We start from the raw sequence: 27,783 nt of genomic DNA on the forward strand, positions 1-27,783 counted from the left end.
ATAGAGAACATTTTGTTGTTATTGATTTGTACAGTTGTTCTTCAGAACGAACGAACCATCTTAACAAAATAAACAAAGACCAAAGACCGACCAATGGAAACATTTACTTTAGCCCTCTTGAAAATTGAGAGTGGCATATTTTTGCTGCATGGTAATACATCCAAGTAATTTGGTAGTCTTTGTAGGTGGCAATCACATATGTTCGTTTCAACGACCGACCGACCGGCCGACTCACTTTGTAAACCGACCGCTTCACTTTGTAGACCGACCGACCGCCTTACTTTGTAGACCGACCGACCACCTCACTTTGTAGACCGACTGACCGCCTCACTTTGTAGACCGACCGACCGCCTCAATTTTGCAGACAGACCGACTCACTTTTTAGACCGACCGACTCACTTATTAGACCGACCAACTCACTTTTTAGACCGACTGACTCACTTTTTAAACCGACCGACTCACTTTTTAGCCCGACCGACTCACTTTTTAGAACGACTGACCGACTCACTTATTAGACCAACCGACTCACTTATTAGACCGACCGACTCACTTATTAGACCAACCGACTCACTTTTTAGACAGACCTACTCACTTTTTAGACCGACCGACTCACTTTTTAGACCGACCGACTCACTTTTTAGACGGATCGACTCACTTTTTAGAACGACCGACCGACTCACTTTTTAGACAGACCGACCGACCGACTCACTTTTTAGACCGCCCGACTCACTTTTTAGACCGCCCGACTCACTTTTTAGACCGACCGACTCATTTTTTAGACTGACCGTCTCACTTTTTAGACCCAACGAGGACGCGAAATGAAGATATTTGTGTTGGCGCCTTATATGTTTCTCTTCGATACTTTACTTTGGTTGCAGGCTGCGCTGCGCAAGAAGAAGCAGCAACATTGAATATTTGGTACGTACAATAGTGTAGATACATTATCATGTTGAAACGTATGATTGAATATCATTGACACAATGACTATATATTAGACTTTTTCCTTATCACAATGTTGTTGTTTAACCAAGAACTCTAGAACAATGATAAGCAAAATTAAAAATACACTTTCACTTTATTTTCCATCATTTTTATTATGTTGTAAATAGGAAAAGGTTATAGTTATTATTGACACCATCATATGATAAAATGAATCATTCTAATTTCATTCAGATTTATATACATTAAATTTATCACTAGCACCTCTTCAATTAACACTAAACCTCATTATAAAAATATTGACATTATCCTATCTTCCATTTCTTTGGGTTCCTTTAATATTGAGCGGCTGATGTTTTCATTTTATACCGTACCAGTTTTTTGTCCTCACTAAATTCATGTTTTCTGTCTAAATGATTTTGGCCTTCGAGCTTAGCTTCTTGCTTTTAAAGTATTCAGTTATTAATCATTATATGTCTATATAAAAAGTAAAATGGTTAATCGGGAGGGAAAAATAGGAAAAATAAACTTTTTCTAATTTGTGACACCATATATGGTGACACATTTTTGTTCCTTGTGTTTTGTTTATATCGGGAATCCGCCATTTTTCTTTAAATCCGTTCACATAGCAACGTGATAGACCGTATATTTTATAGCCCGGGCTTTTACGGAAGAGAGAGCTAAGAAACTTAACAAGGCGATATCTCGAGATTGGAAAGGAGTTAAGAGATGATTGACCCCTCATTGGATCGGGAATTTAATAGAGAATAAGTTAGGAAGGGTAAGAGTGAGTATAAAGAGACTTTCGAAAATAGATATATTCGGGCATCTTTGGCCCGATGACGTCATCAGAACCTAAAATATAGAATATCTAATATAATAAGATATAATAGAAGGTTTTAAGCAATGGTTGACCCCTCATATTGTATCGTAAAATCATGGAGAGAATCTTTTCGGTAAATGACAAATTGATTTCATTTTCAAGCAAAACATTTATTACCCTTTCAATGACGTCATTTAGGACCCAAATGACGTCACAAAACATTAAATTTACGATTTTTCGAGTTTTGATTGGTCTTCTTGAGTGACAATTTTTGTTATTTGGGATTAAATCAGTCAAAAGTTTCCCCTTTACTATCCAAAGGGCTTATGATGCGTTCAGCTTATCTACTCCTCAGCGGGTGCGACGCCGGGTGACGGCTAGTAGAACACTAAATTTTTAGTGCTTCAATTCTTCTTTTCTGTTTGTCAATTTTGTAGTGCTGTTTTGGGTTGGAAGTTTTGTTTTAAAAATCTTGGATTTTGGATTCTAACAGGGGTCGTTGTAAAACATGGATTAGCTCCATGGAGTACTCCAATGGAGTACCTAATGGAGTACCTCCTAAAATGTCAGAGCGATGAATATCACAAATTTGATAATCAACCTTTTCCACCAGCTGTAAACTTTCAATTTATAGCAATCAAAAGAATTTCTCAAGTATTTGTTTGTAAAAAAATGGCTACCATCATTTCTGGCAGTAAAGCTCGTATAGCGCACGCTCTCTGCTTAAAAATCTTCGTTGATTCTACAATTAACAGACCATATTTAGCTTGCAGAATAGCTCTGATATATCAAACACTTTATAATAATACATATAATATCAGTGTAATTGTATATAGTATTCTGTGTTATATTATTTATGTAACACCAGTAGGGCACTAGAGCTTTCTTAAGCAATATTTTTCTTTTGTCCTTTTGTCAACAGATTGACTTTTATAAAGAAAATATTGTGACAATCATAGAAGTGGGGGGCGTACGATCTGGCGGTATTCGGGATAAGGCCTAATTTAGGGCCGGGAAGCGGTAAAAACGATAAAAAGTGTTTGGGAAACGGTATTTTGCAAGAGTGACGGTATAACACCTGATTTTTCGTCCGGGATGAAGTAATTCTCATAAAAATAACGATATTTCGGTAAAAGCCATACGTAGACGGTGTACATAAAATTTTCGGACTATAAAAAAGCTTGTCACAGGAGTCAGCAAAGGTGAAAAAACGCGAAAAAAAAACACCCAAAAAATAAGGATCTTACATTTCATAAAAAACCTTATTTGAAACGTTAATGTAGATGTGCACGGGGCTTTATAAAGCCCGGTTCCTATGAAAATGTTTTGTTCGCGGAGAAACTAGGCTACGTCATATCTCCTTTGTTCCACTTGAGCTTCTCTTCGAAGAGAAGAAGTTTTACGTCCGGAGCGCAGGAGATATGTCCGTAGCCTAGGATAAACCAGACAAAGATTCGAATTTTTGAATGTTTTTTTTTTCAAATTCGATCAGCTTGTCCTATCTGTCACCTCGAAACTTTGGGGTAGGCTGGAGTCTACAAAAATGGTCTAATTGTCGGCTGAAATTTTGCTCGCTTGTTCTTGTTTCTTGGGTGAATCCCTGGGGTGTTTCTTTTATTCAATGATTTATCATAGCTCAAAGGGCTAGATTTGCAGCTTTAACCTTTATCCAGCAAAAAAAATCAAGCACGATTTTGTGACTTGATTGATTTTCGAGGTGATGGATAGGATCTAGCATTTTCATTGTTCTCGGAGTGCGAGATCAAGAAAAGTAGGCGATTTTTCGTCCGGGATGAGGTAATTCTTATAAAAAAACAACGGTATTTCGGTAAAAGCCAGGTGACTTTGGTAGGAAATCCTACCAAAGCCCAAACAAGGATGAGACAAAAAAGAATGAGCTTCACTTTTTGATCCAGGTCGCAGATCTAGCCCTTCCGGCTGGTTTTTTTCATTTTTTCAAACTTTTGATTGCTTTGGGCGTGGTCACAAGTTTTAGCCTCAAAAAGAGGCTAAACTTTGGGGCAGACTAGAAACTTCTAAAATTGTCTGATTAGGCTGAAATTTTGCAATCGAAACAAAATACAAAAATAGTGATCGACCTCCTACACATTCTATTCCATTTTGCCGAATTTTTGACTTCTAGTCCTTAGAATTTTATGGGAAAAACAGCGGGACCGGTATTTTCGAAAAATTTGGACGGGATAACGCTGATTTTCAAAGAATTGGCCGAAATGGCGGTAATTCAAAACCTCGTACGCCCCCCACATAGAATACATAGCTTATCAACCCATTTCCAAAAGGAATTTTTATCATACTCAATATGATGCAGGTAGTATGACTGGATATGAAATGGCAGTTGGGGACAGTCTGTGAGAGAGGTTACAGAGGGGTTTTAGATCATTAAATTATTTTTTTTCCTCTCACGGCGATCTAAAATCTGGTCTGCAATATTTTTAGAGTACTCCAATAGGTACGCCATTGGAGTACTCCATGGAGCTACTCCAGAACCCATGTCGCAAAAAATCAAAATTAAAAAAAAAGAAGAAGAAAAATTCATTCTTTTATTGACCTACTTGGAATTAAAGCTGAAAACAATAAAACTGAAAAAAAAACAACCAAATCACACACAAAAACTTTTAAAGGGGAACTCAACAAATTTTGGATTTTTTTGTTTCTATCCTGAAATGGTTTGTTTCAACGATAAATTTCAAAATTTCAAGGTTGCAACTCTCCTTTCACTCTAAAAATTTGTTTAATAAGCTTTTAAAAAGAGGCTCCCCTCTACTAAAATGAAATTGTTTATCAAATAAAAAAGACGCACTTTCAGCTGTTTTATGACGTAGTCGCATTCAGAAAGAGGAAGATGCTTATCTTCTCAGGCTAAAAATTAGTGAAGACAGGCCCTTCAGTAGAGGGTTTGTGACTAAATTTTTGTGTTTCTTATTGAATTTTTTATTGTTATTCAGCTAAATCACCCACAATTTACCAGGAATACTTTTCTATGTATTTATTTCTTATTTAAAACAGAACTCTGAAAACATACTGTAGTCATAACTGAATTTGTTCTGTTTTCTGAATGCAGTGACGTCATAATCCAAAGAGAAGTCGATCTTTTTTTAGAAGAAAGGGGGTGATTTTTTGAACATATTTTTAACTGAAGCTAAGAGAGAATTTTCATGATTTTTATTTGAGAGATCGGACTTTATATACTTTCTTTCTCATTTTTATACTTAATATTACCAAAAATCAGTAAAAAATAAAAATGTCAAATTTGTTGAGTTCCCCTTTAAGTGCTTACTTCTGGTATTGGGCATATCTCGAACTGGATTTCCCTTTTTATTGGTGAGGATAAAATCATCCCCACCAATTTGCGCCCTTACTTCTCTCTGAATTGTTCGAACGTTAATTTCTTGCAAATCAGCCAAATCTATTGGAACTTCATAGTATGTGAAGATTTTATCGTCTTTGACGTCTGAAACACTGATCGTTTTGGTAATAGACTCCATCTTTTTCTTGGAGGGTAAACAAAATTGATTTGTTGAATTTTTGGACCTACCCCGGTGGGGTGGAGGTCCTATAAATTAACCCGTGTTCGTTAGTTAGTTAGTTAGTTAGTTAGTTAGTTACCAACTTTTCTCGAGATTGGCTCATTCAATTTTTCTGATTTTTTGCACAAAGGTGCATTACTATAAACCCTCGAATGTGACGGAGCCCGATTTTCGAAAAAAAATTTTTTCCGGCCGGTAGAACTGGAAATATCCCGAAAAAAGCGGTTTTTTGAGATTTTCTCGAGATTTTATCATTAGTTTTTTGCGATTTTTTGCACATAGATGCACATTAGTACTGCCGAAAAGGTGTCGAAAACCGTTTGCCGAAAAAAATTTTTTCCGGTCTGTAGAACCGGAAATGTGCCGGAAATCGTCGTTTTTTCACATTTCCGTCACATTTTTTCAAACTTCTTTAATTGTTTCTTTACAGAAAAATGTTCTTTATGATGATGCCCAAAACTTAGCATTGTTTGATTTCCAAAAAAATCATCCTTTGAATCCGGAACTCCTTAAAAATCGCCGGAACAGCCGAAAACCGGCGTAAAACGGTTTTCCTTCATTTTTTCAACTTATACTCCACAGATTTTCATGATTTTTTGCACAATGATGTAAAATGGCAATGCCCAAAATTATACATTACTTCCATTAAATTCTAATTATTCGTTTTATAAATAGGTAGGTCCATTAAAGTATTACTTGTTCCGCTTGAAGCTGGGAATGGCTCTACAACCGAATTGTGATGCAGCATTACCTCGTCTGGCAGGAACTTTGTTGTTGTTGTTGCTGCTAGTAGAAGTCACGTTGTTGTTAGTAGTAGCCACGTTGTTGCTGTCTCCAGTTGGTATCTGTGATTGATCATCATTCGACTGTAGAACTATAATTTAGCTCGGATATTTTCTTCGCCCACGAATATGCCCATACAACATTAAAACGGCAAATGATTGCGCTCGCTTCGCTGTGGCCATGGAAAGCTAAAATGGTAGCCTCAGCTGCCCGAGGTTGTAAAAAGCTGTTTACCCTTTCCCTAGCTGGGTTCAGTCCTTTTGTGTGTTTTATTATATGGATATAACTCTTCCTCTCCTAAAGGAAGAAATGGAAGGCATGATGTACTGTACCAACGAACGAAATTAACCTTCTATCAAGCAGTCAAGGATGGGGTTGACATACATAACACAGCTACACAGCACACAGGTAAGATTCTCACTCAGCCACTAAAAGCACTATACTTACTTTTTGACATATGCTCTTACTATTTACACTACTATTATAATAGGTAGACTAGACCACACTCTCCCACTCAATACAATTGATAAGTTTTTTCAATCAAAGACCAATCTATAACCAATTAAGGATCCGAAGGATTGGATAATATCGATTGATTCCTATTATCGATAAGCGGATATGGACAGATCCCACAACGGTCCTAGGTCACTTGTTCGACAGTTACACTTTGGCGACATGTTCGACATTTTAGCATAATTGTCGAACAACTGGCACTGGGCTACAGTCAGGCACATCCTGGCAAATGAATGGGGTATTTTTCACTTGCGACCATTGGCAAATGAACGGGGTGGAAAACGAAAGTGACGTAATAGCACCGAATACCCAGTTTAATTGAACCAGGTTGGAAATATTTTGCTTCATTTCAAAGAACTGCATAGATGAAATTTTTTTTCCATGGGTCAATTTTGTCTTCGAAGATTGAAGAAACTTTTTAATGAAAAAATAAGTTCCCAGTTTTCTTCCCTTTTCCTCTTTTTCAGTTTGAAGTTCATTTTCATATTCATTTTCAGACGTCCTATCTCATTTACACTGGGTGATGCAGGCTACTAATTAATTTCTTCTTTATCCCTTTTTAATAAATAGAGCTCGTTTGATTATTTTGTATTATGTACCCATAAATAATTTTATTTCAAAGAGTACTGTACATATGATTAGTGCGTAAGCACAGAACTCAGGTGATGTACTTTTGAGTTTTTTAATGGAAGATAACTCTTGAAATATTGACATTTTAAAGAGTGTAACGATTGATGGACTTAACATTGCCAAAACGAAATTTTTACAGGAGTGTGATTATAAAATGAATAAATACGGTTATAGTTTAGTTGGTTGGTCTTCACAATCGTAATCAGTTTGAAAAATTTATTTTTCCTTTCATTTTTCAGATACGCCCAAACAAAACCTTTCAGCTAAACGGTTACTGCTTTTGATACGATAGAGAAGCTTAAAATTCGATATGTCACCGGGTGCTCACTGTGAAATGAGATTTATGATTATTTAGCCAAATTCTGTTCATCATTCGACAACAATGTAATGTCACGACATGGTTTTGGAACTTACTTAGAAAACTTAGAAAATTGCATTCATCACGTTACATGCACTAACAAGAAGGATATTGGATGAGGGTTATTTGATTAGAGGGACTTTATCAAACGCCATCTTTTAATGTGATGATACAATATATGTGATAGACTCCAATGGCTTGATGTACTATAACCAAATGAAGGGACGATTTATGTCTGGTGAGCCGAGGAAAGTTGATATGCTTTATAAATTGAAATGCTTTATAAATTGAAATTTATTTTATTTTTAATGATTGTATTCTCAACTTCTGTGTTATTATTATTATTATTTTTGTTGTTATTAAACTGGACTTATGTAGGTAGAAAGCGATGAAAAATGGTCAAAGACTAGCACATTTTTGATTGGTGCTTGATTTGCTTTAAATGCAAGGCTTGCATAGGAAAATACCGCTGGAAGACAAGCATATAAAGGGCGTCAAATACTTCCTTTCTTCGAAGACTATTCTCTCTTACGGCTATATTTCATTTGGTAGAGTTTCGATTTTTATATTATAAATTATTTTATCCAACAGTAGAAGAAAAAGAATAAACCTGAGCCCAAATCCTGAGAAAATGGAATACTCGAATGTATCAGCTACCAATAGTAAAAATAGGCTACATATCACTTTTGACGCTTCGACTAGAAAAGTCCTTGCCAGTAGTGGTTTCGAGCGAGTAATTTTGTCCTCTTATCATGTTGTCATACTTTATAATTCGCACATTTGCCTATTTCAACCCTTATACCTATTCCTAAGAGCTAAGGACTTCAAAATTATATCATCCGGTATACAATCTTAATTTAACTTTCTCTTAATATTCTTACTTGTTACGGTTATGTGATCTAATATGTCGATCTTGATACATAATAATAGGATGATTTTGCATTTAATTTCTTTTTTCCATTTCTACACAATAGCTTTAGAATAAAAAAATGAACACCGACAACGATCAGAACAACAGCCATGTCAACGACAATGAAAATAATAACGTTAACGAAGAAAATAGAAAGAGGAGAATCGGCTCCCATGGCCGTTTCAAAATGAATAAGGTAGATTTGTCTTGAGTCGTTATTAATTCATTCATTTTAAGAACTGTTGAATCAGAACACAAAACCAACTTTCTTTTTCGTTTTAGACCAGTTTTGATAAAAATCCTGTCAGCAGAAAAAAAACAGAAAAAGGAAAATTGACTTCAATCAAGAGCAAGGTATTTTAACTGTCACGTCCCACAAAAAGGTCGACTTTAAAACTCCCACTCCCATCGCTTTTCTTAATTTTCTGGAAGGTAGAAATCATGAGAGATTTTGCTATAGCTTGAAAAATATAGCGCTGATTTTTAAAAGATCATAAATTGCACCGACCCTCTTCTAGACTAGATAAAAAGCATATTAAGTTATAAACTTGTCGCGTTTGATTTTAATAATTTAAAGGAGTGCTTAATTTCTACATGATTTTAATGCTTTTTGCTAGGTTGTACAATTACGTAATGTCTGCAAGACACCAATTGCTGTTTTAGCCTACAAGGCAGATGGAAACATAAAAAGCTATGGTAATGAATTTAAGAATCTGGCCAAAGTGAATTTTTCATAAATTTCTAAATTGCATAAAATACCAATTTCTACCTGATTTAGCTTACTAAAATATGTGTAATGTGAAATAAAGTTCTCTGTTCAGTAAATATATCTTTCAATTAAATGAAAATGGACGTCAATTATTAGGATCGACGAAAGGAATGAGGATGTTCGCTCGAGATCCCTTAGTTCTGGAGAAATTCAAGCAGGCCATGGAGATTGATGCTGGTAAGTTGATTCGTATAGCTCTTCGAAATACAAGTTATAGTTTTGCCTTTTGAAATGATATTTAACTAAAGATATGCTGCCGTAAACATACGGGGATTTTTTTGGTGTGGATTTAATTAATCGATTGCCCAAAATCGATTTTTGCGGGGATTTAATTTGACGGATTGGAAATTTAGAGAGACTGAAATGGGTGAAACATTACTTAAAAATATTATTTACATCTTGGTTAGCGATTTTTTTATTCTGTCTTGTTCAAGCTGAGGGAGAAAGCGAGTCCTCTGAAGAAGAAGAAGAAGAAGAAGAAAGCGAATCGGAAGAAAGTGAGGAAGATCAAATTAACGAAAAGAAAAAGAAAAAAGAAGATATACGATTCAAAAGCGATTGGGAGGCGTGTCTCAAAGCCGTTGAAAAGAGAACTCTGCTTGCAGATGTAACCAGAGCTTCATCACGTGGGTATTCGTTTCTGCGTTTTTTAGGAATATCATTAGACTGTTTTTACTTTGCACAACTGCTTGAGCTGTACATATCAAACAGGTTATGCCCCTGTATTTAGATTCTTAAGTTAAGAGACATAGTATGAAAATATTACTTTCTCAGGTCTTGGAAAAAGTTTTAGCTGGACGAAAGCCAACAAACCCAGGTGGTGGCCCTGCAACGTCCCGTTCCAGTCACCCCATGGAAAAATCAAAACACCCGTGGACCAGATCGACATGGTGATGCGTTCGTTCCACGAACATCAAATGCTTAAGATTGTTGTAAGTAATTCATGGTGGAATAAAACGTTAATAATTATATATTGTGCTGAACCTGAGACACTGAAACATTCCTGGAAATAAGCAATCTGCACAGAATTTAGACATCCTTCTTGAATTGTTTAGTCTATATCAAGCCCGTGTTTTATAGGTTATCGGCCTTATACTTTTCCTCTTTTATCTAGAAAAAGCATTCGACGACAATGGTAGCTGACTTTCACGGGCAGATTAGTGCATTGAAATCATACGCTACCTCATTTTCCGATGCCACAAAGTTAGCTGCGTGCTGGTTCCAAATGCACCGGAAACTGACTAATTTGTCTGTTTATGATATCGATTTAAAGTACAGTATTACTTCGAATAAACGCCCCGGTGTTTATTCTTTCTATTTTTTAGATTTAATGAGGGACGTTTAAAAAAGGGGGCATTTATTAAATAATCTTTAAACAAGCTCACTTTAATAGAGTGAGTGAATACCTTTTTTGCCTTTTCGTTTCGTTCAGTTCAATATGTCATTTTAGAAATGTTAGAATGGATCAAAGTATGTTTTGGTGCTTGAAAGGATTACAATAATAACATCTAATTATGGGAAAGGAACTTGAGGCGAATGATAAAATCAACCATAAATTCGACTATGCTTTCTTTATTTTTCAGAAGTCGGTCCCTTACGTTATCTACTGATAAAGAACCGGTAGCATTCAAAAGTGTCAATTCTGCGTTGAGCTTCCACTTCCTCGGCACGGAAGATCACGAGGATTTCTTTGGGAACCTCTCTTTGGCACTTGCTGTCAATGAAATGCAGCAGTTACTTGATTGTGTGAGTATTATGTGTCAAGGTTATCTGAAGATTTATATTCAAGTTAAAAACTAAAGCCTTTTCCAAAGGTTTTCTTCTTCCCAAGAAGATTTTTGCATTTTCCAGTAAACCCATTTCTGTTTCTCTTTCTGTTTCAAAGATAACTAGCGGAAAGTTTGGCTTAGGTCCGAAGAGATTCCAAGATTGGCTCGATGCCTATGACAAAGACACCCTTGAAAAATCTCTTTTGGCTTCTGCATCGAAACCTAAAGGTATACAAATATACTCTTTTGCTATTATGGCTTTTTGGTATATTCCAAAGGCTGATTTTCCAGTCGAACTATTAGCTTTAAAGCTATACAGATTTGTACACATTTTTCGACTTTAAAGAACAGATACATTAACATTACATTAACATTGCTTCCTTAAAGGTTTTTTATGTATTCAACACACTTTATATTGTAAAATCTTTGAAACTGAATTTCATTTAAAAGTCGAACTAAGCGGCTAGATATCCTACTGAAAGTAATTTTATTCTTGTATTATATATTATATAATATAGACCCAAAACTACGACTGACCATGACATTGGGACATCACGACATAATATAAAACTACGATAAGACAGAACAACTGACAAACTCACAAACTCAGGACATCAGACAGGTCTTCCTCAACGTACTTTCTGTGCCGATTGATTATTTTTAAACTCGACTATACTTTTCTTAAATTTCGAAAATGGACTTGAAGTTTCAAAACTGAATTCAAAATTACGTCTTTTCCGTCTTTTACTCACTTTTATTTGAAAGCTTTGAGAAATTTATTCAATATTGAATATTTCAAAGTTAAAAAGTCAAAACATGATGATGTGGTGTTGCTTTCTAAAAGTTTTGATTTCTTTTAGTAATGGTGAATTTGTTGGGTATTGCTTTGGGCCTCAACAAAAATTTAAAGATTGTAGATGAAGAAGGCGTGAGTGTTGTTTGCGTCGATGATACCTCGTTATGTACGATGCCATTCATACTCACTTCTGGCGGATGTTTATATTTGGCTGCCTTTGAGGACTATGATCCAGAGAGTTGTCGCAGCCACAACATGTACTGTTATGGTAGAGAGGATGAGGAACAGGTAGTCTGCCGCAATTGTCACCTTGCCTATCACTTACCCTGTATTCGATGGCAAGATACATGTGGCTGCGATAAAATCGAGAACATAAAATTACGGTACTTTTTTACTCATCATTCATATTATTGTTGGTCAAGACGTTAATCTTGCCCTTTACAAGGTGTCCGGCTAAACAGAAGACTGAATTTGATCAAAAATATCCAAGAAATTTATTTATGGACCCTGAATATCTCGTTTCCGAGATTTTGAAATTGTAAATAAATTTTTAGGTAAACGCTCTATACAATCTATAAAAATCACTAGGTAATTTTTTGTAAGCTATCGAGTTAATCGGTTTAAATAACCCGCGAGTTTAATCTAAAGTTTTATCATTCAACACAGTACATACTAACCTTTATAGCATTCTTTTTTTAGCTTAATTGATATGTTCCACGAAACGCTTTTTGCGTCTGATCTACAAAAGTACCGACAAAATTATAGTAAGCCTCATTTTTTAACTATAAATTCAATTATTGAGTTATTCTTCAAAGGGAAGGATCATGGAATTTATTGAAACCAATAGAAAATTTTCATAATCGTTTATGTTTTTACCTAGAAATTTTCTTCGAATTTGTTGGATCAGAGCCAGAGATCGGCAAGATCGGAGCTGGTTGTTCGCCTTCTTTCGGAGGGTAAATGTGACGCACTGATGTTGATGAACACCTTCAGTAAACAAATCCCTCAGCAGATAGTAAGAAGAATTTTAATTATATTTTTCATCAGACACTGTATCCGTATTTTTTCAGAGAAGAAGAGCTAAGCAAGCAAGAGCGTTTGCTGTAAAGCTCTGGAATGAAGTGCTACCAAACCTATTGCAAAGCTTAATTATATTTCTTATTTCCAGGTCCGCACTCTAACCTCGGTATTGATGGCATCGCCCGTGTTGGAGGGAAATCGTTCATTTCAAGAACGAAATCATCAAAGGGTCATTACTGAATTCCTTGTGCCAGAAGTGAGTATTTTGAGCCTCGCTTCTGCTCGTTACTCCTTTAAAAACTGAAATTACGCATTTGATATTCATAAACATCCTTGAAAGAGAATTCCAAAACGTACTTAAAGAAAAACCATAGTCATTATAAAAAACTCCGGTCTGGCAATGTATTGTGTTTAGCTTTTTGTGCAATTTTCTATTGTTACAAACAAAAAGCAAGTTGCGATTTGCATACTTTTTAATCACGTTACCAAAATATCCTCTTGGGATTGGTCTATTTTCTAATCACATGATCAAAAAGTTTGCAAAATAAATCAATTTTGGTACGTAAGCTCCATCTTTTAACAATAAGAAGAGACAAAAGCCTTCCACACCAGTGTTTTTATAATGACTATGGAAAAATGAACAGTTCAGGGACAAAACTTTACTGTCTTTCAAGGCTCCCTAAATTTTTATCCCATGAAATAAAAAAAGGAACCATTATACACGTAGCTTTTTTAATGAGAGAATGTTAAGAAACAATTTGTCCCCACGCCTTTATAATTGATAATTCAGTGTTTTTTGTTTTGTCTTTTTCGCTTGGAAATTATCTTTGACGCCATGTTTTCACGTTTAGGTATTGACGTATTTGATCCAAATTGAATTTGGCTCTGAAGCTTCGGAGCTGCTCATCGAACGTGGTTGTTATTCAGCTTCAAAGATTGTTGGGGGGGAACTAAAAGGGAGTTTTTAAGTGAAGGAAAGTATGGTCAGGAAACATTTGTCAAAAGTAGTAAACAAAACTGAAAAAAACGGTTTACCTCCGAATACGATTGATTTTCTCGCTAAGGTCAACGCCCAATGACCAAATTGAACGTACAGAGAAAGATTTTTTGGAAATTTAGTCACTCCCTGTATAAATTGTTTCCTCCATTACTTTTTGCTTTATTTCTGCTATATCTGAATTAGTCTTCTAGCTTGCTATTTGGGAATAGTTATATACTATAGTTCTATTACTTTTATTATTGTTTTTATTACTATTTTGAATGAATGAAAAATATATCTTATGACATTGTCCCTGTTTTTTGTCCATGTCCAAGTGATTTCCACTTAAACGAATTCTTTCTAACTCAACAAACAAAATAGCCAAATTCGATCGCCTATCATTTCGTTCTTTTTTACAAGCACGTTAATTTCGCTATCGCTAGTAGAATGAAAAGGTTTGGAAAGTCGTCAGAGTAACGATTACTCGAAATTATGTGCCCATTCATCGAAATTTCATACATACGAATGTTGAAGGTGTACTTTACGTATGGGCGAAAAGGGTGGGAATCCGAGATTATGTGCCCATTTATCAAAATCATACCTATTGTTGAATGATGTACCTTACGTATGGGCGAAAAGGGTGGGAATCCGAGATTATGTGCCCATTTATCAAAATCATACCTATTGTTAAATGATGTACCTTACGTATGGGCAAAAAGGGTGGGAATCCGAGATTATGTGCCCATTTGTCAAAATCATACCTATTGTTGAATGATGTACCTTACGTATGGGCGAAAAGGGTGGGAATCCGAGATTATGTGCCCATTTATCAAAATAATACCTATTGTTGAATGATGTACCTTACGTATGGGCGAAAAGGGTGGGAATCCGAGATTATGTGCCCATTTATCAAAATAATACCTATTGTTGAATGATGTACCTTACGTATGGGCGAAAAGGGTGGGAATCCGAGATTATGTGCCCATTTATCAAAACCCAATACAGATGTCGAATTCTCTACCCTCTTACGTACACATTCGATACTTTAATGGGATAAGTTTTCGTGGATTTAATGATCGCAAAAATTTTTGTAAATCACTTTTTATGAAAATGGAAGAAATTAGTTGAAAAAGGGGATGATTCAAAACATATCAGAGGGGATGCGTACATAGGGTGGTTAGCGAAATTAAGTCCCGTGCGAGATTCAAATGATTTATGAAAAAAATTGCCTCGCGAAAATATCTGCAGGCGAAACTTATCCACTTAGACTTAAGGGCTCTGTCCATAGTCGAGTACTTGATTTTAGTATTTGAACATAAAAGTTATGTTTTAGGTTCTTTAACACTTTTAACAAAGAATTACCTTTATGAATTGCTTTTCATTCAAATCCGTTAAGAGTAATTAAGAATTTGATTGCAAAAATGACGCTATGAACTTTAAAAAGACGTTAAATATGTTGCATTACCTTCTTTTATAAAAAGTGCTAAGTTTTAATGGGTAATTAACCTTTTTGTTTCGAAGTTTTTTCAAACTGTCTGCAAAGAATTTTACAAAAGTTAGGGCTGTTTTTCTATAACAAATATGGATGAAGAGACAAATAAGGTTTTAAAAAAATTTCCCAAAAATCTTTATTTCGGTAAAAGATACACCATCTACCGCAAAAAAAATTTCAAAATTTTTTCTTCGCCGAAAATAAGCTCTTCAAAGTTAAAATACTCTTCTTCGCAAAAGTCATTGTCAATCGAGTTCATTTTCTTCTTCATCAAATTTTTTCAGTGCGATTCTTAAGTTTTCAGACTCAAAAACAAGGATAATTTGTCTAACAGAAATTGTATAACATGCCACAGTTTTGTGTGCTACATCAAGAAGAAATTTATATTTTGTACGTGGCAATAAGAGCCATAATTTTGGAATAGAGCAAAGGAGGTATGTATTACAATATCAAAAAGGATGAAGATAGAATGTTTTGCGGATCTTAAAGTGTCAAAAATCAGCAAACATTACCCAATAGAACGTTATGCTTCCCAGAGGCTGATCAATGTAGAATATGTTGGATATTCCATGTAACGATTGATTGATTGGCTATTTGTTAATTGTTGATTCAACTCTAATTTGGCTCCGAAGCTGCTCATCAAATGAGCTTATTATTCAGTAAGGAACTTCATCGGAGGGAAATAAATCGAGGTTTTTCTTATAGTGGATGTATTTTCAATAACGCATCTAAAGACCTAAAGCTAAATAGATAATTTTTGCGAAAACTATTTTGTTTACATCAATTCCAAGGCGTTCAAAATCTAAGACTTAATTCTCATTTTGGTCGCAAACGGTCGTTAAGATAAGATAGGTGGGAATCTGAGATAACCCATTATTTGAAAACACTCATACATACCGATGTTGTATTCTCTACCTTAGGTATGGGCGAAAAGGGTGGGAATCCGATATTCCATTCCCTTTGTCAAAATCATACGATGTTGAATCAGAGAAGTGTAAAGGAATAGAAAAAAAAAACAGCTTCTTGAAAACAATGGAAATACGGTTCGTCATCTACCAGGTCCTTCACCCTTAAAGGGAGTTTGTTTCAGTTAATGGATTTCTTTTGTTGTTGATAAAAGATTCTGCATAATTAGCGTGATGTGACGAGATTCTTTTGTTTTGAGTCTAATGATGCGCAAACTTTAGCAGCTTATATGATGTAAGAACTGAACCCCTATTAAACGAACTTAATAACGAAGATCTACCAAGACATGCAAATGTCTCACGCGAGGCGAGACTGGATATAAGCGCTCTCAGTTTTTGGACTGCTGGCCAAAAAGAGCATTTTTTGATGTGAGGGTTTTCAACCCGTTTGCTCGAAGGTACACCAATTCAAAAATTGAGAACTGCTTATCATCCAATGAACGCGAAAAGAAGAGACAATATGGTGAACGTATTTTGCAAGCCGAAAATGGGACTTTTTCTCCGCTTGTTTTTGCGGCAAATGGGGCGATGGGACGTGAATTTACGTTATTTTACAAGCGTCTAGCTGAAATGATAGCAGACAAAAGACATGAAACTTTCTCAAAAGTTACTAACAGCATTAGAACTATCATATGCTTCTCGCTCGTTAGATCTACAGTGAGATGCATCCGTGGATCGAGAGGTAGAGTACGACTCCCTCAAGATGAAGTTTAATTTTTTTTTTCCTTTCTTATACATAATCCATAATTCTAGTAGAATTTTATTTAAATCCAAAAGATCCATGCTGGGACAGGCTCCGGTATATAGTATATTTAAAAAAAAAAAAAAATATTGGTCGTTTTTATTGAAAACCCTTTTGTTTTAACTTAAACTAGCCGTCCCGGCGTCGTCCGAGACGACTTCTTACTCCTTTTAATACGCTCGCTTCGCTCGCTTTTCTATTTTTCAGAAACTTGTAGGGATTTGTATACAAATGTACTTATTTTGCGAGAAGAAATGTTCTTAAATTTAGGCCTTTTTCGTAAAAATTGATGTTTAAAATTTTTAAGGGGACACTAAAATTAATGCACATTAAAAAATATGGTGAAAGTATTTTTAGTTGAATTTTGATTTTTCTTCTCCTTATTAAATTGTATAAATTTGTCATAATTTCTTTTGTTGAAAACCTTCAAACAATAATATTCTTGACTCGCTAAAAATAATGCTCATGCAAATATTGGTGAAAATTGAGTTAAAAATTTCTCGCGAGAAATCGGTGATACTTTAAACGTGCTTTTTTTGGGTTTTTGGGAGAGGAGAGACTATTATTTTCCTCACGCAAGGATGAAGATAAAAAACAAATAGAAATTCAAATTCAGTATTAGAGGTACTTGGCAACACCGATCACTCCAAAGACCACAGTGCTTTACGGTGGAATATAAAGAGTGCCTTTTTTCAATACCTCTTAACAGAGTCAACAATTATTTAACAATTAAACTCAATGCGTAAGTAAAAGCGTTTTCATTTTGCTATCTCAATAGAACAAAAAATAGCAAACATTGATTAAAAAATTTCATAATTGAATTGGGAATAAGTCATCAACTTTTCTCATATTGTCAAGTCCATTAAATTGAAATGTTTTTATCAGAGTATCAAATAGAAGGGAAATGTCATCGGAGCTTTATTAATCTCAAGGGTAATCATAAATATGATGTCTTTTTGAAAACTCAAATTTTATCTTCGACGTATTCCCATGTGAATCAAAATTATTTCATAACCGACATAAACTTTTTTTTTTTAACTATAAATTATGCTGATAGTGCTATTGCACAGTCAGTTGTGTTTCTCCATCAAGGAGAAATGTGCTCTTTTGAATGGAAGTGCACTTGGCGAATAGAATTGAATATACAATCAAAAAGGCGCGAAAAAAATTGCCGTGTATTTAAAAATCGCTAGCGAAAAAGCCTCATGCGAGAATGGGAGAGTTCCGATTTAAGCGTATTATAATATAGATAGTACATGATAGGTAGTTAAAAAAACTTCAGAAAACTGCTCGTCATGCGAAGAATCTAAAGAATCCTGCATTTACTAAAAATTGACATAAAAAACGACAAATTTCATAAAGAACGACATTTTTATTACATATTCATAGTTATGGGCGAAAAGGGTGGGAATCCGAGATTATGTGCCCATTCGTCCAAATCTCAAACCGATGTCGAATTCTCACCTTATGTCTCAAAAAGGGCTAAAATCGAGCGAAAAGGGCAAGAATCTGAGATATTGATGAAAGTCCAATTATGTTTATTAGTAACCCCATATAATCATAAAAATACTAGAATTGATAAGAGTAAAAATCTGCTTCAAAAATGAAAGTCTCAATTTTCATACCGGCTTGGGAAAAACAACGTTTAAAGAGATGAAAAGTTTTAAGGTTTTAAATGGATAATCAGATGGTTTGAGATATTTGGCACGTGGAATCCTTCCATTGTCCTGAGGAAAACCTCAAAATATTTTTGTCTAAATATTTCCCATTTGAATTACAAGTTTTTGGCTTTTAGTAAGATAACTATAGAATTTAAACGTACGAACCGTGCGAGAACCCATTTTCAGAAATTTTAAATTTTGATATCTCAACTTTAGAATATAGTTCGTAGACAAAAACAGTTGGCGATTTTACTCAAAACCACAGAGGGTTTCTACAGGCAAAAAAACTCAAACTATCTGATTATCCCTTTAACATTCCCTACAAGGATTGGTTTACTTGTATTAGATTAGATACTTGTAAAGATTCACAGCTTTTCAAGCAGAATTCAATACATGGACTCGCAAGAAATTTGAGGGATAAAAGGCGACCAATCGCTTTTTCTATTGTTTATTTATGACGCTCTGTTATTCTTTTTATCACGACTGAAATTGGTAGGGTGGTAAATAAGAGGGTAAAATAGGGTGGTACTAAACAGAAGAAACGGTGTGAACAATTGAATTTATTGCGTAATTTAAATACAAAGAAAAATAACAAATTGGAATAATTATATTAAAATCTAAAAATGATGACAAATTTATAATCAAAATACCAAATGATCCGGAGAGGGGCAATCATGAATTTATTATATACACTGGATGAACAACGCATGAAACGGTGGAGAGCGAAGTATCCACAATCGTGGATCGAGCCATGTCCGCAAAGGACAACTGTCATGGCGGCTTGAAATTCTCTGATTTAAAAAAATGATTAATAATCTCATTTCTAAAAAGTCCTTTACCTTTAGCTTCTTGTACTTTTACTCGCCGAAAATTTGAAAATAAAAGCGAAAATATTACAATTAGCAAATTCGATTGAAGTTTTTGCTTACATTAATAATTTGTAATTTCCTACTAAAGTCTGTTTCAAAAAAATTGGCAGTCGGCACATTTTCATACATTTCTCTTGATTGAAAATTGCTATTTTAAAAAGTAATACCTTTTTGAAAAGATATTAACAAGTGGAGTATTTCAAGAATCTAAAAATTTGAAAACAAATCGAAAATGAAGAATGTAACCTCCTAGGTTTTGTAATATCCCACAAATTTGAAATTTCTTACATTTTGAAATTGAAACTTCTTTTTCTAAATTTCTACTGTAGAAAATTCGAATGCTTGACAAGTTAGGAATCCCATGCTTACTTTCGTGAAATTCTGCATAAATTACCCTCGGTCTAATTATATTTCAAAATTGACCTTGGGAATTTATCCCAAATTTCCCTTGCAACCATGAGAATGCTAGTACAAATCTTGAATGAAACAAACAATAAGTTAAATTTTGTGATGAGTAATTTTTTGATAGCAGTAATCACTATTTGTGAGACCATGGTAGAAGGAATACCGCAAGGGAAGAAATTTTTGTGGAATCTAATTTCGCGATTAGGTTTCTGAGTTTCGAAAATTAAAATTTTGCAGTTCAGGGTATTTTGGTCCACCAGGGGAGTACTTTGGGTGGTAAGATATAGATAAAAAGATATAGGTGGAAAATAATTTTAGGTTCCAAAAATCTTTGTGAAAACTTACTTCTACAAAGATTTCTTCCCTTAAGGTATTTCAAAATTACAAATCTTTCTTAAATGTAGCAATTTAAAAAATATTCTATTCCAATAAGATTGCTAAAACTAAAAATAATGGTAAAATAAGAAGAGGGAACATTCTGACTTTATTTATTTTTATTTTTTCTCATTACCAGAAAAGTGACAACAATTTTTATCTCTCTAGATGAGAGTGGTATGAAAATAGTCCAAAAAGATAAAGAATAGTCACTTTCCATCTAAATTAACAAATGATCTTGAAAAAGGCTGTTAGGCCGAAATATTGATGCTAAACATGTGTTGTTTTTTCTTAGTTGTTAAATTAAACAATGGATTTTACAAAATTTATAATAAAGAGGGCTTTTTGTCTGAGACAGATGAAAACAATTACCTTAAGGGAACTTATTTTGGCGAGAACTAATTTTGGCGAGCAGCGAAAATTGTAATTAATAAAATTTAATTTTGGCAAGAACTTATTTTGGTGAATGACTGGGAAAATCATCTTTTTTCTGCCTTATCTTTAACATTTTTGTCAAAATGAGGGGTAATTTGGGAAAAATTCCAAAAAATTGAATTTTGGCGAGCGGACGAAATATTTAATTTTGGCAAAATTTTTCTCAAATTAGTTCTCACCAAAATATACCTTAAGGTATCTTTGGACTTGCTCAAAATCCGCCAAATATTATTGCCGCCAAAATCAGTTGCTTTAAGGTGAAAACTGACTGGAGCCATTAAGATTATTTAAATAATTGTTTTCTAAACTTAGAAGCTGAATATTTTCAACTTTTTCAAAGATTTGCAAAAGAGAATAATTTTTTAAGTAACATAAGTAACATAAAAGATATTGAAACATGAAGAAGATTCTTGCTAAAATTGTGTCTAACAAATAAGATTAATAGAGGTGCAAACGACACCCATCTTCCAACATTTCAGGGGCATGCTCTTTTTGCTAAGAAAATGGTATCACAGAAATTTGAGGGTGGCTTGCCGTTACCTCGGGAAAGTTTTACTATTAATACTCGCGTATTAAGAAAAGTAAGGTTAAAAAGAAATTTAAAAAAGTTGACAATTTTACTGTGAAAAAAAGGAAAGCCCCATCAAAGGCAAGATCATCATGTTTTGTCAAGATTGTTTTTTGTTGCAAGTTTTTGGTCAAATTAGGACAGTTTTTATTTCCCTTTGAGATGCTAGACACATTTTTTATGCTAAACCCAAAAGTTTTTTTTGCATGATTCCCACCCTGCATTAATTTTTCTGCATTCTTCTTGAACACATTAAATGTTTACGAAATGACACAGTGCTGGTCGACAAAAATCGAGTAACAAAAACAGAACTAGATTAAAGTTGATTATCATGAAAAAAAATCTGATCTACGGAATAAAAAAATCATCTGTGCGTTAAAAAGATATGAATAAACATTTATGAAAATAGGGCATTTTCCTCCAATATTTTTAATTTCTTTTTTGTTGTGTGCATACCGCAATTGTAGGAGAAAAGCACTACCGCAAATGCGGGAATTCCTTAACTGTTAATCGCTCAAATTTGAGCAAGTTAAACTACTATAAAAATGTTTTTGACAGTAGTCAAAATGTTTCATCAATTGCCCAATGTAACGTCTTTTTTTCCAAGTAAAACTTCAATGTTTGGACTTGGGCAAAACTTGAAAAATATTGAAATCCGTTAGGGGCACAGTAATGAAATAGGTGAAACAATTTTGCAATACTCTTTATCTGAATTATTATGCTCGCAAAATACCATTCTGTGATAATTGTTTTTGAAGCGTTATTTTTCAACAGAAAAAGAGCTGCATAGAAAAGAATGTTTGAACATGGTCGTACTTCCTATAAACTAAATTAAATTAAAAATTTTAAAAATTAAAAAATATTCTATGAAGAATTGCATGATTTCCCTAGCCCCCATTATTGTCTTTGTATTGCTCCAACACTGGGAGATTATTCATGTCCTCAGGTATGTGTGACCATAACAACGCTTTTTGTATCATATGAAAGCTATTTTCATACTCTTTTTAAAAGCATTTATGTCACTTCTGGTCACTTTAAATTATAACCGCCAGAGAATGAGACAGTCGCATATATGTGACCTTCGTGGCCAAAGATTTAAGGATCTTCAACATTTCTTAAGGTTTTGTAAAAAGAGTAATAATTTGAAAAATGACTCCCCTTTAGTGAAATAGGAAATTTAAAACATTGAGTTCTACAAATATTTATAAAAAACAAACCTATTCTACTTAGATTAAAAATGTTCTCTGAAAAATTGCATAACCTCGCTAGCTTTCATCCTATTCTCTTTACATTCCTCCCAACACTGAGTCATCACCTCTGAATAGAGTTTCTCTGTGTCCTCTGGTATGTGGGGTCTAAAATTGTATGCAACCACTTTAAAAATTATAACTTCGTGGTGTTCGTTTCCATAAGGTTTTTCGCACGTTACCATTTGCCACAAACATATGCCAAAAGAGTATACATCAGCTTTGTCTGTAGCAGGCTCGCCGCATAGTAATTCAGGTGCACGGTATGGATAGGTGCCGGTCAAGCTTGTCTTTGTTGGAGTTGTAAGAGAAGAGATCTCTGTTAGGTCTTTACAACATCCAAAATCAGAGATTTTACACTGATCTATAACCTGGGAGACTAAAATGTTCAATGGTTTTAAGTCTAAATGTACAATATTTTTCTCATGTGAGTACGTAAGACCGGAAGAAATTTGTTTTGCGAATCTAATTCTGCGCTTAAATGATATTACCTCGTTTTCGTCATCAATTATGGATTGTAATGTCCTTGCATTCAAATATTCCATTAAGATATAATGTGATTCATTTTGTATAAACGTACAATGTGTGCGCACAATGTTTTTATGTTGCAATCGAATAGCCATGTTCTCGGATGTGAAACTTTCTTGAGCAGCCCTTGCGTTCCTGGTGGTGATATGAAAGCGTTTGAGTGCATACTTCTGGCGATTAATTGTGCATTCATGTACATTACCAAAACCTCCGGAACCCAAAAGACGACCGAGTTGAATTTCGTTGAAATGGAAATCTTCCTTGTGTTTGGTGCATAAATTCTCAAAATAATCTAACCGATTTTTCATACTTTTCATATTTCCAGCACCTTTTTTGGGAAATGGAACCTCAGTTATCTAACTTCACATGGCCGAAAAATCAACGGTATAATCCTTAATTTTAGTAGTTTTTTAAAATTTAGTGAAGGTGTTTAAATTTCATGGTAACCTCACTTTTGCAACATAAAAATGAAGTTCTTTGTAACATTAATAAACTCTGAAAATCTACTATCCTAAAAAAAACACACTTAAAAAAGATTGTATTTTTAGCATAAATCATAATTTTTGAGCATTTACAAAACGTCACATTAAAAATGACCATGATCATCTGAATAAATTCGACTTTGTTTGATGTGTGGTTGTATTTATCATTTGATGTGTGGTTGTATTTTATAAGTTATTTCAACCAGTAGTTATTTTGTTACTTTTGATTCCACACTGACTCTTCAACCTCACTTTGCAAATGTTCCATTCGGAACGCGAAAAAGAATTCAAAAAGGAAATGGAAATTTGTCAGATGTGCAGAAATTCCAAATTTGAAAACCAGAAAGTAACAAAGCGCATGGTTGGGATGACATCTCCATACAGATGATTAAGATCTGTGATGAATCCTTGGTTAAACCTCTTATGAAAGTTTATCAATTTTCCCTAGATTCTTGTGTTTTTCCATCGAATTGGAAAAAAGCAAATGTTGTCCCTGTTTATAAAAACAAAGGGGACAAGAGTGTGTTAAAAAACTACAGGCCAGTATCTCTTCTACCTATTTTTGGTAAAATCTTTGAAAAATGCATCTTTGACTCTGTTTACACCTATTTTGAAAACAACAATCTCTTTACTAATTCCCAGTCTGGTTTCCGCAAGGGTGACTCTTGTGTGTCCCAGCTTTTGTCCATAACGCACGACATCCTGGTAGGTTTCGATTCAAATCCACCTCTAGATACTCGCGGAGTATTTCTTGATATTTCCAAAGCTTTTGACAGAGTTTGGCATGATGGGCTGATTTTCAAACTTAAGTCGTATGGTGTGTCCGGGCCCCTTCTCTCATTACTTCAAAATTTTCTCTCAGGTAGGTTGCAGCGGGTGGTTCTTGATGGCCAAGCTTCCAATTGGACGGAGGTCTTGGCCGGTGTACCTCAAGGCTCTATTCTAGGACCGCTCTTCTTTCTGATATATATTAACGACCTCCCTGAAGGAATTATTTCCATGATCAAAATTTTTGCTGATGACTCGTCAATATTCTCCCTTATCCTTGATCATATTCGCTGTTCAAACGAATTGAACAGTGACATGCAGAAGGTTAGTGAGTGGGCTCATCAATGGAAAATGACCTTCAACCCTGATCCTTCTAAACAGGCTGTTGAAGTGTACTTCACTCGGAGGATAAATCTACCTGATCTTCCAGAAATTTATTTTAACAACGCAGCCATTACTCGACAGGATCATCAAAAACATCTTGGTCTCATTCTTGATCATGAGCTGGCTTTTGACCGTCATCTTGATGAAAAAATTAAAAAAGCCAATCAAGGTATTGGTCTTATTCGTCGGCTTCGTGCATTCCTACCTAGGGATTCACTAGTCACGATATTTAAAACCCATATTAGACCACATTTAGATTATGGAGATGTCGTGTATGATCGTCCAGGTAATTCCACTTTTTCTGAAAAACTAGAATCAGTTCAATATGATGCTTGTCTTGCAATAACTGGATGTTTCAGAGGAACTTCCAGAGAAAAAATTTATCTTGAGTTAGGTCTTGAAAGCCTGTCGGACAGGCGACTAAGCCGAAGACTAATTTACTTTTATAAAATAATCAATGGCTTTGCACCTGCTTATCTCTCAAATGTTCTTCCTCCCCAAAGAGGGGAGGAGGAACGTAGGGCAGGGCGGAGGATACAACCACCATTTGAGGCACCATTTTGTAGGACTGAACGTTACCGTGCCTCCTTTTTCCCCTTTTGCATCAATGAATGGAATAACCTGGGCGAAAATATACGAAATCTTCCATCTATTTCATTATTCAAACAAGCGATTCTTAAATTTCTCAGACCTTGCGCTAACTCAGTTTTCAGGGCTAGTGACAACGACGGCGTGGTTCTACTTAACCGATTAAGGGTTGGTTTCAGTCATCTTCGGGACCACAAGTTTAGACATAACTTTGCAGACACAATCGACCCATTCTGCAACTGTCGAAGTAATTCTGTTGAAACGACACAACATTTCCTGATGCATTGCTCTGATTACTCTAATAACAGACTTGTTATGTTCGACAGCCTTCTTCAACTTGACATAACCTTGTTTCCATTTAATCCCAAAACATTGTGTAGAATACTTCTTTATGGCGACCCCGATTTTAGCATTATCCAAAATCATGATATATTGAGTATAACGATAAAATTTATCTGTGATACAAGCCGTTTTGGGGGACCGTTATTTTAGTCTACTCCAACTGCTCTCCTAGCTCTTTTAGTTTTTTATTTCTGTTAGTATTTATCCTCTGTAGTTTGTTTTCTTTTTTCCATTTATTAGTTCATTTAATAGTTTATTGTTAGCTTAGTAGGGTTCCTACCTCCTGGCGGTATGATCTGGTGGTCCTTTGCGGGAGGTTAGGAACCTTTAGTTTTGTACTATTTGTTCGTGTTACCTATATATAGATAAAAAAAAAAAAAAAAAAAAAAAAAGAAAGTAACAAAGTAAGATTTTCAATACATTTTCAATCAAATTTGATAACTTCCTAAAAATTGTTTTAATTTTTCTAGCCTACAATATATAACTGAACAAAATTACTGTATTTACACAAATTACAAAAAATTCTTTATTTTTATTATCATTATGCATATAGATTTACAAGCTAGGCTCTCTGTGGGCCTCTAACCGATCTTGCTTTACATTCCTCTTGCAACAAATCTTTGGGGTGGTTTTAAGTCCATATGTGTCATTTAGCTTTTCTTTGAATGACTTTATTGATTGTGCAGCCACAACTTAGCTAGGTAGTTTATTCTACGATGGTACGTACCTGTCACTTTTTTTACATGAAAAAACAGGCCTTTTCATTGTATGGGAGGTTTTGGTACACCTGGGTACACTTGAATAAGTCTGGAAGCTCACCTTTATACACAGTGTAGCAAAAAGTTACCTTTCCAACAGATAAAAAGACTAGAATTTGTCTACATTTATGCCAGATCCAACTGCTTCCAGCATCCACAACACAACTTTCCAAAATAAAATAATAAGAAGCCAAAGTACTTTCGATTTGTCCCGACGACTGTTGGAAGTGGATCAGATAGGGGGTTATGAAAAAAGATATTTGCAAAAATAAAATTAAAATTTATTCAATATTGTAAATATTTGCATTTGTATTTTAAATTTATTTTATATTGAAAAGGTTTTACAAAGCTGTAAGACTGTGTACCTTTTCGAATCCTCGGTTAATTTTCTGATTACTGTACCTGATTGGTCAATCTTTAATCTCGTACTTTAATCGGATTAATTTTCGCGGGATTTTTTGTTCCTAGAGGGTGCCCTTAATGGATAACAGAACGGTTTAAAAATTTTTTTCCCAGAAAGTAAGCGGTTCAGGAGATATCGCGTTACGTACGGGAGATTTTGCGTTACGTACGGGACGGTTTTGGGAAAATCTTAATTTTGAAGCTATCATTACAGTAACATTATGCCATATTTGTTATTTTTTATTTTGATTGCCTAATCTGGCATAAGTTAAGTGAAATTTTATTCATAATTTACATTCACAAGTGGTAGGAATAAGCCTTGGGGCAGAATTTACAGCGTGGTCAAGGTTTGGTGTCCCGTACGTAACAATTCTATTTAATGTTCCTGTATGACTTTATGTGAAGTGGTGTAAAGAAATAAGTTGTACTTTTTAATATGTTTATGTATATGGGATATGGCTTTAAAAACAATTTAGCTGTGAAAAGCATGGGAAATAAGATATTAGTCTTCAAATAGGTGTGATTGGAGACTGTTCTACGTAAATGTCCCGTACATAACACATATGAAATTGCGCGCAGCTCACTAAGAGTTGCTTTAAATTTTTTAATTTTTTTTGTGTCATGCAAGTCTACCATGCTCCTAATCTGAAATGTATTGGTAGACTACTAAGAACTTCTGCATTTTGTCTAAAACACAGCTTATCATACGCTCTGTCCCGTACGTAACATTGTCCCGTACGTAACGAAAAGTTCCCAATGATTTTAAAATCCTGGTCAATCACTGGTTTTTGCCATTTTTGCCCAAAGAACTCTGATCTTTCACAAATAATACGACTTTTAAAAATATTTTTTCATACTAAATGACAATTTTATCACTTATTTGAGCCTTTAATAGGTAATTTCTTTTCCACTTTTCCTGTCCAAATATTGCACTA

The 27,783-nt window shown here is 34.6% G+C and overlaps 1 protein-coding gene and 2 long non-coding RNA genes across 3 annotated transcripts; 2 read left to right on the plus strand and 1 right to left on the minus strand.

Moving 5' to 3' along the window:
• Window positions 1-8,841: 8,841 nt before the first annotated feature.
• On the plus strand, window positions 8,842-9,392 carry LOC136801105 (uncharacterized). The gene is made up of 3 exons (XR_010845809.1): window positions 8,842-8,858; window positions 9,122-9,200; window positions 9,370-9,392. It is a non-coding gene; the product is annotated as an uncharacterized lncRNA (long non-coding RNA).
• A 3,172-nt stretch (window positions 9,393-12,564) lies between these two features.
• On the plus strand, window positions 12,565-13,942 carry LOC136801113 (uncharacterized). The gene is made up of 4 exons (XR_010845810.1): window positions 12,565-12,602; window positions 12,719-12,853; window positions 13,007-13,114; window positions 13,710-13,942. It is a non-coding gene; the product is annotated as an uncharacterized lncRNA (long non-coding RNA).
• Window positions 13,943-22,580: 8,638 nt separating this feature from the next.
• Window positions 22,581-23,441, minus strand: LOC136801119 (serine/threonine-protein kinase mos-like). The gene has a single exon (XM_067057744.1). The coding sequence runs from the start codon at window positions 23,439-23,441 to the stop codon at window positions 22,581-22,583; it is 861 nt and encodes a 286-aa protein (XP_066913845.1).
• Between the last annotated feature and the right edge of the window lie 4,342 nt (window positions 23,442-27,783).

The sequence above is a fragment of the Clytia hemisphaerica genome, unplaced genomic scaffold, assembly GCF_902728285.1.
Source record: "Clytia hemisphaerica strain Z4C2 unplaced genomic scaffold, Clytia hemisphaerica genome assembly, whole genome shotgun sequence".
Lineage (NCBI taxonomy): Eukaryota > Metazoa > Cnidaria > Hydrozoa > Leptothecata > Clytiidae > Clytia > Clytia hemisphaerica.

What these genes read in the sequence shown, in the direction of transcription:
- LOC136801119 (XM_067057744.1), bottom strand. Translation starts at nt 23,441, where the DNA reads ATGAAAAGTATGAAAAATCGGTTAGATTATTTTGAGAATTTATGCACC.